We start from the raw sequence: 13,115 nt of genomic DNA on the forward strand, positions 1-13,115 counted from the left end.
TACATTCAACTTATTTCATGGTGAAATGCTCCACGAACAACGCGTCATTTTTTTTATCTCAATGCTATACGGCCATTTTTCCCAGTGCAACAGTTCACGGTGATCTGCATACGTATAATGCACGTGCCACCATAAGTCAGTGGCGAAGGGTCGAGGTAGGCTGTTAAGATCTACCATAAATAGTGCACACTAAACTTTGTCAGTCATACGTATTTGTTTTCATTGAAATAATACTACAATTAATTACAGATGGTGTTGGTCAGTTATTAAAACCTAATTAAAATTAAACCCTTTAAACTTTTGCCCTGGCACCCCCCAAACATGAAAATTATCAGGATGATTTTAAACATTGAAATTGAAAGCCAATAAACTATACCTTTGGGCTTAGACAAATAAAAACACGGCAAAAGAATGATTTGTAATAATTCTCCGGCACCCTTTTTTGAAAAAATTCTTAGATCTTAATTTCTAACACAACAATTTCGATACACTAATGTCAGGTTTTTTTAGAAACCCAATCCCTAATGGAACTGTCAAAAAATTCTCGGTGTCCACCCGAATTCCGGAGTGGTGTAGGTCATTGCTGGGGAGGGCTGACAGGGCTCAAGCCTGGGGGCCCGGGCTGTGGGGGGCCCGGCTAGTCAGGTTGACCAGATAAGTGAGATAAACACACATCATAAATTAGCTTTAATAGTAAAAAAGTCGAACACTTTCAATTACTTATATAATTGTGCAATATATTTTTTTGATTATTATGTGTCGATACTCGACAGCTCCATTATTAAAGTAGATGTATTAACAATCGCCAATAATTCACTGTATAAGTAATTTAATTGTATAATTAAGTTTTAATTTGAACTAAAACACAATTTGAAAAACGTTAATGTAATGTTTCACACTGCCTTTAATCTTAGCGGTAGGTAGGGGGCCCTAAATATCCTAGCCTGATGGCCCGTTTCAGGATGTGGGGACCATGGTATAGGTACACCGAGTGCAATAGACAAAATATCGATAAACGAGAAATTAGGCTGTGAAGAAGAAAAAGAGCCTATGGGACTAATTTACATTTTCGTCCTTGCCCCCCCCCCAATATTAAATCCTGGGTGCGCCACTGTAACCAGTAGTTGACCTTTTTTCAATAAAATGCCCAAAATAAGAAACGTAGACGCGGGATTGCTCTAAATTGTAAAGTTCAGACAAGTGAAGCCATCTGTGGTCGGATTAAGGAACTAACACATCACCATATGTCATAGGAGCGTCATAGCAGCTATTTGAAAACAACACATCACGCCGTAAGCATTTTATTTTTAATTTCTTAAGTAAATTGGGATGTAAGCACATGGCAATTTAATGTTTTTGACTTCATAATATCAAGTTAATGCATTACGGGCAGTCATAATATTGAAGTATCGAGATCATTTGTAATTTTTAAGTTATATTTACAAGGAAGCACGTTTGTGGGGGGGTCAACTACTCAAACTTTTTTTAATACTTTTTCAGTGGTTGACCAGGGTGGTCAACCACTGACCAGGGTGGTATTATATCACTTAGTTTTGAACAATTTTTACATTCATAAGTATGAAACAATGATTATTTATTAATTAGAAGTGTCTAGGGTGGTTCTATCCAGTAGATGACCTAGGGGTCAACGTTTTTTTGTATTTTTTCAGCAACGGGTTTGTGTATATTTTCTTCGTAAAACAAAATTTCTTGAAATATAGCCCTGAATATATAGCAACTGAATGAAGCAGGCCAACAATAGCCGATAACTTACGAGAAATAGCGACGCGATAAAAAAAATGCAGGGCATCACGGAGGATTTACTTTGGTCATTACAACGTACCCATATAATTAATAATGTTAACGTTAGTTTTGCCGCAAATTGATTATCAGCCTACCTCACCATACTTTTTTTATATAACCTGCCTGCTTCAGCATACTTTCATATAACCTGCCGCCACTAGGGGAGCAGGGTCTTAGCCAAAAAAGGAAACAAGACAGTGTACCAGCAGGTAAATGCCGACGATAAAGAATGCATAACCGTCATAGTAACAGGGAGTGTTGTTGGGGCTGTCACATCAACGACAGTCCTCTACAAGTACAAAAGAATTCCTCAAGAAATTTCCGAAAATGTGGACTTTGTCCATGGAGCCCTCAAGCTGTAACTGTACCAGGAGAATCTGAAAGTGTGCCTTCAATGGTTACATTAGAGGAACGCAAGCGGTATTTAGAGAGAGGACTGCAGTTCCTGAGTAAAAACATTGATGAGGAAAATCTTGAATCATACCGCAAAAACAATGAACCTGATCAAGATGACAAGTCACTGTTCGCACTGTGGCGAAAAGTAAAAAATGAGTTGGAAAATATCACTCTACCTGAGCCGGTCAGACTCATCGATGAGGCATTGCAAGAAGAGGAATCCGATGATATGATGTCTTTGGCCACCTGGAATACTATGAATTATTATGATGTTTCATCTCCAATTGCTAGGGCACCTGTGGCTGGTCTAACGACTTGTGATGGTGATTCGTCTCCAATTGCCAGTGCACCTGAGGCTGGTATAAGGATTTGTAATGATACTTCGTCTACAATCGCAAGTGAACCCGTGGCTGGTCCATCAAATGTTCGTAATCCATTCAAGAGACATTTTTTTCTTCCCCGGTGAAGGGGAAGAAAAATTCAATAAGAAAGCAAATAGGGAAAAAACCCCAACCAGTGTTTCCGGTAAACTGTGCCAGGAGTATTTCCTAAAAAAAAAGAGGAAGAAAGAAGAAATGAAACGGTTGAAAAAAGAACGAGCTGCAGAGAGGCAAAGAAAGAAAGAACTGAAAGAGCAAGCAAAGGAAGAAAAAAATGAGGAAATTGAAAGCAGTCAAGAAGAAAATGCGTTTTTCTTCTGAGTCTTCTAACCCAAGTGTTGACATTTCATATTCAGCAGAGAGTGAATGGTATGAGTCTAGTGATGAAAGCTTTAAGCCTAAAACTCGATGGCTGCCCGTTATGAAAGTCATTAATGAACATTATATTATAATACTTTTGTGTCACACTTCCCCCATATATTTTCTATGAATTCGCATAGTCATTATTTTAACTAGTGATGGGACACGACCAAAGAGATTAGGAGTCCAATCTCTTTGGACGCGACGCATTATTTATATCGATCGAAAAAATGTTCGCAATTGAAATAAAATGTTTATAATTTTATGTTAGCGGAAGAGTGCATGTGTTTCAATTTAATACACAAGTTTTTAAAATAAGTGCTTATCTAACATGTAATAATAATTAATGAGCATTTTTTCCACATGTAAATATAAACGAAAGACAGATAAAGGAGCTTACGACCAAGGAAAATTACAAAAAACAGTTGAATGTGTAAAAAAACATATGGATATGTATAATCATGTTTACGAAAGAAAAGAAGACAGTTTTAGCAGAAGTACAATATTACCCAAAGAGATTGAAACATCTTTTGCAGAAAATTTGCATACGTTGGAAAAGCATGTTTCACAAAAAAGTAGTCCTCGAATCAATTGTTTAAAAACGAAGTACCCGGAGACAATTGGTGTATAGGTTTTATTAAAAGAAATAAGTTATTATTTAAGGATGATGGTTACTTAAACCCTAACGGCTAAAATTATTAAACATGGAACATGCTTTGCCTATTGATTCTCTGAATGCTGGTTGTCCAAATTCGAAGGAAAATAAAATAAATTGCGGGGCGCGGGTCACGCGTTATTCCCGAAGCGCCGTATTTTTTGTTTTCGTTACCGCTGCCTCTGCGATGTTTTCGTAACGAATCCGGCTGGGTGGTCAAGACAAAAGCATGTTCCATGCTAAAAACCGCAAGCCGTAGAATATGTTTGAAAAAAGTTTGCGATCCTTTTGTAATCAATTGGTACTATAACTTGTCTTATTAAACAGTACAATCATCAACCTGAATTTAAAGGATTATCCACGATATAATGTTGACTGTCAACTTGACATATCAAGTTTTACCCATGATCCTTCAAAAAGTAAACTCGTTAGTGTCATCAGATTTCCGTCAACTACCTACGTTAATTAATAAAAAATGCGTCGTTTTTCTTTCGGGACATCACTAGCGCTTCATACATTAGTATGACACACTTACCCCAAAAGAAATGTTTTAGTCCATTTTGTTGAAATTCTATACAGTAGTTTTAACTCAAGACTCAATATCCATTAAATGAAAATAATATTACCTTTCTATGCATATAATACATTATGGTTTTGCAGTACTTTTGGAATAAAGATGAATTTAGTTACACTTACCCCAATATTGGGGTAAGCGCAAAGAGAGGGTAATAGTGTAACAAACTGACTAGTGATCAAAAAAATTTTCAAATTTCGTATTTTAGTAAGATATACAGTGGGTTCCTTCTATATATTAATTGTAATGGTTTTGTAGATCCTACGGTAAAGTTTTCAACTGTTTAAAACACACCTATTCATCATGAACTACGTTGAAATTCATCTCATTGAATTATTATGTCACACCAAAGAGATTAGACTTCCAATCTCTTTGTGTCACACTTACCCCTACTCACCTTACCTAATGAAATTTCGATATTTCCGTACCTACTAACTTATTATAAATTGGTGTAAAGTAGTTACCACCTACTATAATTTCGCAATAGAAAAAAAAATGGCGAATCAAGAAAAAAAGAGGTAACATTAAAGCCGTTGACTGGTTTAAAATGAAATTTATTTGATTCACCGGCAAAGAGATTGAAGATTGGGAGGAGTCCAATCTCTTTGTTCACCGGTAAAGCCGCGTTAACACAGTCCAAGTACGATCCAAGTGCCATCCAAGTACAGCTTCATACTAATTATTCCTATCCAAGCTAACTTTGATGAGTAGGACGCGGTCCAAGTAGCTTGGATAAGAATAATTATTAGTATGAAGATGTCTCATACGAGTGCACTTGGATGGAACTCGGTCCAAGTGTACTTGGACCGTGTTAACGCGGCTTAAACATTTTTGGTCAGAAGAGGTACCTAGGTAGGTAGTTAGCAAAAGTAAAAAAAGACCTCCGAATTTCTGAAATTCTCCGATTTTTCTTTTTGAGAAAAATAAAAATCCTATACATTTTCAACAGTTAACAGACGTATTATTATTTCGGTGGGAATACTAGGTATAATTTTATTAACTTCGACTGCGTACTTTATTTCGGTGACAAAAAGGTGGCAGCACTGATAAATGACTGATGGCAATAGATGTATAAAAGAAAAAGATGGTAACCTGGTAACATATTTGCATATTAGTGACCAGCGTTGCCATGTCTACTGAAATTTCAGTAGATCTACTGATATTTTTGGCAATATACTGAATCTACTGATATTTTCTGAAATCTACTGATATTTCTCCATTTCATAAAATTCCCACCAGCCGGGAAAAAAATTAGCCATCTTTGAAAACTTGGGAACTTCGAAATTTTTCTCCTAAAAAAACGAGCCGACCATGAAAAATAAGGAACCAGCGGCCCGCGACGAAATAATTTTCCTAAAAAAAACAAGCCGACTATGAAAAATTGGGAACCTGCGGCCCGCGGCGAAATTTTTTTTACTGAATTTTTTTTACACATTCTACTGAAATTAAAAATTTTGACTTGGCAACACTGTATTAGTCTATGCTGGTAACACTGAGTGTGATGGCCACAGCGCTGTTAACGTTTTTTTGAAAATTTTCGCAAAAACAGTTAAAATCAATCGATTTAATGATATAAATACGAACAGCAGTCGACTATGTATTTTAAATAATTTTTAATGTTTAGCGGTAAGATTGTTTTCTTTATACTCGTATGACATAAATCGAATACAAGTTTTCCCTAACAACATAACCCTATTGCTACGTTTGACAACTATCACTAAATAAATGTCTCCTAGTTCGGTACAAAATGGTAATTAGTTAGGCGGGAAATGTTTTCATTTGAGTATTAATCAGATTTTGAACGACGTTGAGCGATAATCATTTATCTACCGAAGTTGAGTTTTGCGTTATTGACGTTTCAAGTTTAAATGTGTTCCATTAAATCACGGTAATCGGTGCAATTATAATTTCTGTTTTGAATTATTCTTTCAGAGATCTAATTTTTACCATGGATTTACTTGGTATAATATTATGATATCACTAAAATGATAATACAATTATTACAGTATTCAATATCATTGTAAAAAGTCAGGTTGTCAGGTCATTAACCAATTACTTATGGGACAAAAGTTTGACAACTGATTTTACCTTATTAATATTACTTATGTTTGCACCAATTTATCATAATTTTTAGAACTATTATTACATCAATTAATTTATCATATTTATGTGTTATTTCACTATCCGACAGTAGGTAGGTATTTTTAAAATATTTTTATTCTTGTATAATAATATGGTTACAATAATAATATTATTTATTATGTTGATGAGTAAAGGAATACTTATAAGCGGAATTAGCAGTAAAGCCTCAATTACATTGAGCTTCTTTACGAGCTGTTTATTGGCGAATTTAAAAGCGGGCGATTCAGCTACTGCGATTTGATGATTACACACAAAACTTTCCATTCGCTGAGAAGCCATAAGCCAGTGACTATTTTGACGGAACGTAGTTCGTTTTTTTTACCGGGAGGTTGGTACTGCGCAGACGCAGTAGGCCCACACGCCGGCGTGTAGCGTGTAAAGTTAACCGGCTTTCAACTTTTCTCGGCAGAGTGTTTACAACATGCTTATTAGCTTATTCGATGATTACACTGGGCGACTTTACAGGCAGATTGTAAATTCGCCAATAAACAGCTCGTAAAGAAGCTCAATGTAATTGAGGCTTAAGTAAGTAATAGAAGTAATGAAAATTAAATTTAAATCATTGCAAAAGAACATACCGAAAGAGCAAGTGACATACCTAGTCACTTTGTGCTGAAGTATTTACCTAATGCTAATTTGTATTAATTTCTATGTCGAAATCCAAACATATTCCATAACCATCGACATCACTGGAGATTTTCAGGAAACGATAAAAAGGTTCAGCATCTTTGGGAATGAAGGCTGTTACATTTATCAAGCCGACAATTTTTTCTTCGGACAACATTTTTCCATCGGACCAAAGTGCGCAAATCTATATTTTTAAGCAGAAAAAATCGACCTTCTGTTCACTTTTTAATGTCAACAACTTGCTTTTAGAATGTAGCATTTCTGGACAATTTATATTTAAGGGGACGTTCTACAGAATTGGCATTGAGAATTGAACATATGATTTTGGTCCATAATATCTGGTCTACTAGTTAATATAAAAAGGCTGTGTCAAAGTTGTTTGTGTCAATAAATTTGCTCTATGACTCGATCCGACTCATATTTCATCAGGGTTGTCGAAGACATAAATCAAATATTTATAATTTAAAATTTTTATTTGTAATATATATTATTTAAGTTTCGTGCATCTAATGCCGGGTCCACACTGGCAACAAGTTAAGTTGCTGGCAACCTCGTTAGATTTTACGATAATTATGATGATTATCGTAAAATTTCTTAAGCAATTATGGTAAGTTTCGTAAAATTTAATGAGGTTGCCAGTGTGGAAATGGCTTAATATCCACTGTGGTTCACGTAGTGGCATGGACCTGGGGTTAACTAATTCAGGAAGTCAATACCCATGATAGAATTTTTTCCAGTTTTGGTTGCATTATATTCCAAAACTCTTCTGTAAAAATCGTTTCCGATTTTATAAATGGAAATTTCTCGGTGTACATAGTAAACAAACCTACGAATAAAAAAAGACAAGAAGTAACATACTGATTCATCGCAGTAAAATCTGGCAATCAAATTCGCCATTTTGAAAAGCGTCGATTTTGCGTAAACAAATATCACGTGGTCTGTACGTGTGCGGCAAACTTCGAATGTGTTTATAATTTTGTGTATTTTATGTTTGTGTATCACGCATTGTCGGCCATATTTGCCGGCCTTTCTGATTGCCGTGATTTGTACACATCTTCCTTCCTGTCTTTTTTTATTCGTAGAAACAAACAGTATTTTTTATTAGTTATATGAAGTTGGCCTAGAATCTGTAATAAAATAATACACAATTAAAAGATTTTGAAATAGAAAAAAACACATTTCCAAGCTTTCAGTCGTGCTCACTCATTAATGTCATTCGTCATTTAGATAAGTATATACACATTTTGATGTTATCTTGCAAAGTGCGAATATAATGTTTTCAAATAATTGATATGGATTAATTATACCATCGTATTATTTTCTCGAAATCATAAACATACTATAATAGTATTTGAGTATCAACCTATGTTCAATTTGAATTGGGTTATAATAATAATATACCCGTATATATATCAATAGTATGTTTGCTACAAAATCCACCCAAGTTATCAGTACATACTTGCACAGGTTTGATTAAAAACTATGATGAAATTAACATTTAAAAAATATTAATTCATAATATTATTTTGACAGCCCTGTTTTCTGATCGGCGTACATCTTGCAGGTGTTTATAAAATAATAATAATGTTCAGCGGCAGACAATATCAATAATAATAATAATGAATGTTTCTTGAAATAAAATCTCCGATGATTAGTGATTTTTGCGAAAAGATCGATTTAAATTAACGCTGAGGTCCTTTTTATACTAAATTATATTTGAATGTCAAGCTCTTCAGCCCCCTCTTAATGGCCTATTGTAAAATGAAGATGTCTTATTTACCTTGGCTTTTCTATGAAAATCGCAAAAATCAAAAATTGTCGCCTAACACTGTCCATTTGTAAAAAGCAATTCATTATTTTGTTCAGGTCGAGATGAAACCTCAGGATTCTGTCAGTATTGTCACCGGAGCTGTTAAATTACCACCGTCTGTAACAGCGTATCTGCAAAACAATGCAGAAGCGGAAGGTGAGTCGCATTCATTCTTTTAAGCCGGCAACATCAATGATAGTCCATTATCGTCTAATTAACATCTTTAGAATATTTGGTTCACTCTTCATAGATGAACGCATTGCAGTGCACTAGTAGCCTGTGTATTGCCAGTCTCGAATCGGTTGGCCGTTTTTCATAATGAAAGTGTTTGCGCACCATCACCGATGGACTTCTTTTCAACATCATGTCAGTATTGCCAACCGAATGATTCCGTGAAAAATGCATAATAGTGTGCTATAATTTTACGCCAAAAGTACTATAATTTTGATGGATTTTTAAAACGAGAGGTATTCTGTGCACTTGTTTTTTCAAAATACTATAATTTTTACATCTTTGTATTAAAATCAGCATTATAAAATACGACAACACCGCTTCCCGTGAAAAATTGTTAGCTATTTGATGTACAATTGTGGACAGTTGACGTACGTCATGTGTGGGTGAGCACTCTTATCCATTAACCTTTCTATTCGTCTGATTTCGATTTAAATTATTGCTAATAACTACGCTACCTGAGGTGTTTCAAGTATCTATGTATATGTACAAGAATTAACTATTCGATTTTCATTGCAGATGAATGCATTGTCAATGGAGGCATTCTCCAGGATACACAGTATGCCTGGTTGTCTAGTGGCTCCAAGTTTACCGTTGTCAATGTTGCAACTGGTCTAAAAATCGCAGCGTGGACATTCGGATCCACATTACGGTAAATTTAAATCATCTAGCGCTATTCTTTTTCATTTCTTCATCATATCTCCTACGAAATGTCACTGACTCCTATTGCATCACCTCAATAACGGCATTAAAAACCCTAATGGCCAGGTACAAGGATGGCATCTTCAAGTCAACCTAAGCCGGTTCGCACATCTAAACTTGTCTCGTCTGGAACATGTCGAATACGTCAATGTGACATCATCGTTATTCACAAAACGCACATTGCCAAATGGAGCTCCGTACATTGGTGGAATGCGACTTTTTAGTTTGAAAAAAAAAAATCTAGTGTTGCTAGCAACAAATCGCACGCGTCTCGGACTCGTCGACGAGTCGAAGCCGTCAGTACGCATATGCACACACTACGAACTGATCTTTCCTTTTTAGACGTCGAAGCTCGCCGGTCGCCGCATCCCATACATCCACGTTTCGAGAGGTTACTCGCGACTGTCTCTAGGCACCTATGTGCACGGTCTTCATGTGCAACTTCAGTGCGACGTTCCTAAAAGGTTTGAATTATGACTGCGGCAGACAAGGTGACTTTACATGTGCGAGCCGGCTAACTGTCGATAGTTAAACGATATTTAAGATGACATCGGTTTTTACGATCGAAAGTCTTGCCATTTTTAAAATTCCAATTTTCTAATTCTATTTTATATAAAATATTTTTAAAATATGACTATAATATTGTCATATAGCGCAAGATAATATGTATGCGATGATCACAGTGGTGTTTTCACTTATAGGCATACATTTATATCTATATATAAATTTCGTGTTCAAGCTTTTGAGATTAAAATATAAGAATTTAAAATCTTTAGCGATGTCAAATGTATGATTGTTTAGAAATAAATAGTTGCCAAAAGAAGACAACTCTCCCTTTTTTGCACAAGCTACATTCTCTTTGATTCTAATGTTATACGATCGTCCTGTTTCTCTAAAATAAACAGTACAGTACAATACAGTTTAATAAGTAAACACCACTTTGGTTAAATATATCAAGATTATCTAACGAACATTTTGTAATAAACAATTTTAATTGTTGTAATTGGGGTAAGTAAAATTGGTGCAAAATATACACTGACACTGAAAATGTATCAGGGTTTCTGCCGGAAAAAAAGGATGGGAATCACCGCTTTAATGTATGATTCCGATTTAATACTAGCAAAGTATTTGATTTATTTCAGTGATTTTAAAAGCAAGATAACATGCGTTCATCAACTGCCTACGCCGCTGTTGAATTACACCATGCAAATCCTGATCGGGCTAGAGTGCGAGCTGATCGGAGGCATGGTCTGCCTGTTTCACTGCAACGGCTCTCGGATCATCCGAGCCGTCCAAGTGGCCTGCAGAGTCACCCGTCTCCAATACGTGGAAGACTTTCCCGGAGGTCCCCTGGATTGCTTCGACGGGACGGTGATCATCGGAACTCACGGGGGGGCGGTGCTCGCTTTCGATTTGAACAGGCAGAGTTGCGTCGAAGGTAAGGAGATATTATCATCAGTCACTTTGCTTCCCTTTCTTTCGAAAGATAAACACATTTTCATGAACACTGGCTCAGTGCTATTTTGAACTTCTAATCAATATATTATTATGTTCCAGCACGAAAATGCCGATAAGAAGCTATGATCGGTTTGGATTTACATAAACATCTACAAATAATAACACTTTACACACCAAAAAGATGTGAGAGCTAAGAGATATCTTAGATCTGTATTAATTCATGTGTTTGTGTGCTCTAAACTCTTCTAAAGTGATCTCAGAAATTAGCTCATTGAATTAATTTGTGCTGTTTCCCGTTGAATTTTCATCAATCCTTTCAATTGCATTGGAAAGAAAGAAAGAATGAATGAATGAATGAAATATTCTGTCACATCTTATATTAAATATGTTTTTGATGTCATCAATATTTATTAAAAAGAGAAGAAAATAATGGTAATTGTCCATAAAGTATGTACGGTAATGAATCGTGTAATCGTGTGTCATGCCATGTATAATAAAACATTACCGATACTCGAGATATCAGGCACATATGATGTATGTAGGTGTTTACGAGATAAACTGTCACGGATGTCCGAAGAATTATTTTGGTCACACGTCGCGGACGATTAAAAAGCATATTATGAGCAGTGAATATGAGAGGGAAAGGAAATACCAGTTACATATAGCATTACTCAAATGTCAGCAGTTGCCCAAGACTCAACAGATACAGATCGCAAAGTTGACTTCGAAACCGGGATACTGGGCCAGAACAAGGAGTACTTTTCGTGCATCGTAAAGGTGGCCATCAAAATACATTGGAATATGACAATATTGATTGGGACAGCATGCTACGTTTAAAAACGTCATCAGTACTGGCCTTTTCATCAAAATCCAATGTCTGATTTGGCAACGCTGATCGTAGCTAACACGGTAAACTGTCTTTCCTTTTTTACTCTGGGTAATGTTCGCTGTTAACTAAACAGAACGCTTTTCAACACGATAGAGCGTTCGCATTCATACACCTAATGTTCCCTTTTGAGAATGGCTTCTGAAATGAGCCCGAAACGCTGAGGAAAGAAGAAGGAAGAATATAATATGGTGACAGCCCAAAAACCAACCTCGGGAACGATGATATGTTGATACATAAATGTTAGCAACAATAAAAAATGTATTATTTAATTTAAAAAAAACTTAAAATTTTGTTCACAAAATCTTTTTTATGTAATTTTGTATATTGTTTTAGTTGAAATATTTTTGTAATTTTCCAGCAATCCTAAACGGCAGCAGCGGTTTGGAGGATTTGATAAAAGACGAGTCGAACGTCGCCAACTTGGTTGTTCTGTCCATCGATGACATCGGCTTGATCGCGGAGCAACGGGAGATAGCCTGCAGCAAAGAGGATCACATCGCCGTTCAAATCAACGAAGGTTGCATTCATAACCTGCAATATATCCTGCACAATCCTGACAACACGATCCGGTTGCGGGACGACAGAGAAAATGTTTTCGTCAGCAGCTTATTATATGTGCCTCAACTGAACAGTGTCATATTGGGATTGAACTTTGGAGTTTTTCAGCTATGGAACTTGTTAACTCTGCAACTTGAATTCACGTCACACGTCAATGCCGATAAGGTGCCGATTACTCATCTGGGATTCTTGGTTAGTATGTTTGTCAGCATAAAACTTTACAACGGTAATGTTATTTATTACAACGATATCCTTTCGTAATTAACAGTGGTGCAGAGTGCCAGTTGAGGGTAAGCGATCAGTGAACGTAATAAATAGTGCACACTTGGATTGTCATACTTATGGGACTTGAGAAGATAAATTAGTATGATTTAACTAGCGATGAATGAGTACACACTGATGACTACAACATTTGAGATCAGAGATCAACAACAATATAAAATTGAGTGATGAACTTAAATTGTGTATTTTTTCAAATATGGCTTATTGTGAATACTACTGAGCTAATCTATCTATTTATATATTTTAAT

The 13,115-nt window shown here is 35.8% G+C and overlaps 1 protein-coding gene across 4 annotated transcripts in view; it reads left to right on the top strand.

Annotated features, from left to right (window-relative positions):
• The first annotated feature begins 5,656 nt into the window (after positions 1 to 5,656).
• Elys (AT hook containing transcription factor 1 homolog) overlaps positions 5,657 to 13,115 on the top strand; it is a 53,567-nt gene continuing 46,108 nt past the window's right edge. For all 4 annotated transcript variants that reach the window (XM_085959637.1, XM_085959638.1, XM_085959639.1 and 1 more), the window contains exons 1-5: positions 5,657 to 5,794; positions 8,804 to 8,903; positions 9,498 to 9,630; positions 10,823 to 11,118; positions 12,386 to 12,777. In XM_085959637.1, coding sequence (XP_085815763.1) covers positions 8,810 to 8,903; positions 9,498 to 9,630; positions 10,823 to 11,118; positions 12,386 to 12,777 — 915 coding nt within the window. In that variant the 5' untranslated portion in view covers positions 5,657 to 5,794; positions 8,804 to 8,809. The remainder of the gene's footprint in view (positions 5,795 to 8,803; positions 8,904 to 9,497; positions 9,631 to 10,822; positions 11,119 to 12,385; positions 12,778 to 13,115) is intronic.

Source organism: Rhyacophila brunnea, unplaced genomic scaffold (genome assembly GCF_057557595.1).
Source record: "Rhyacophila brunnea isolate RB1 unplaced genomic scaffold, BYU_Rbru_1.0 scaffold_9, whole genome shotgun sequence".
NCBI lineage: Eukaryota > Metazoa > Arthropoda > Insecta > Trichoptera > Rhyacophilidae > Rhyacophila > Rhyacophila brunnea.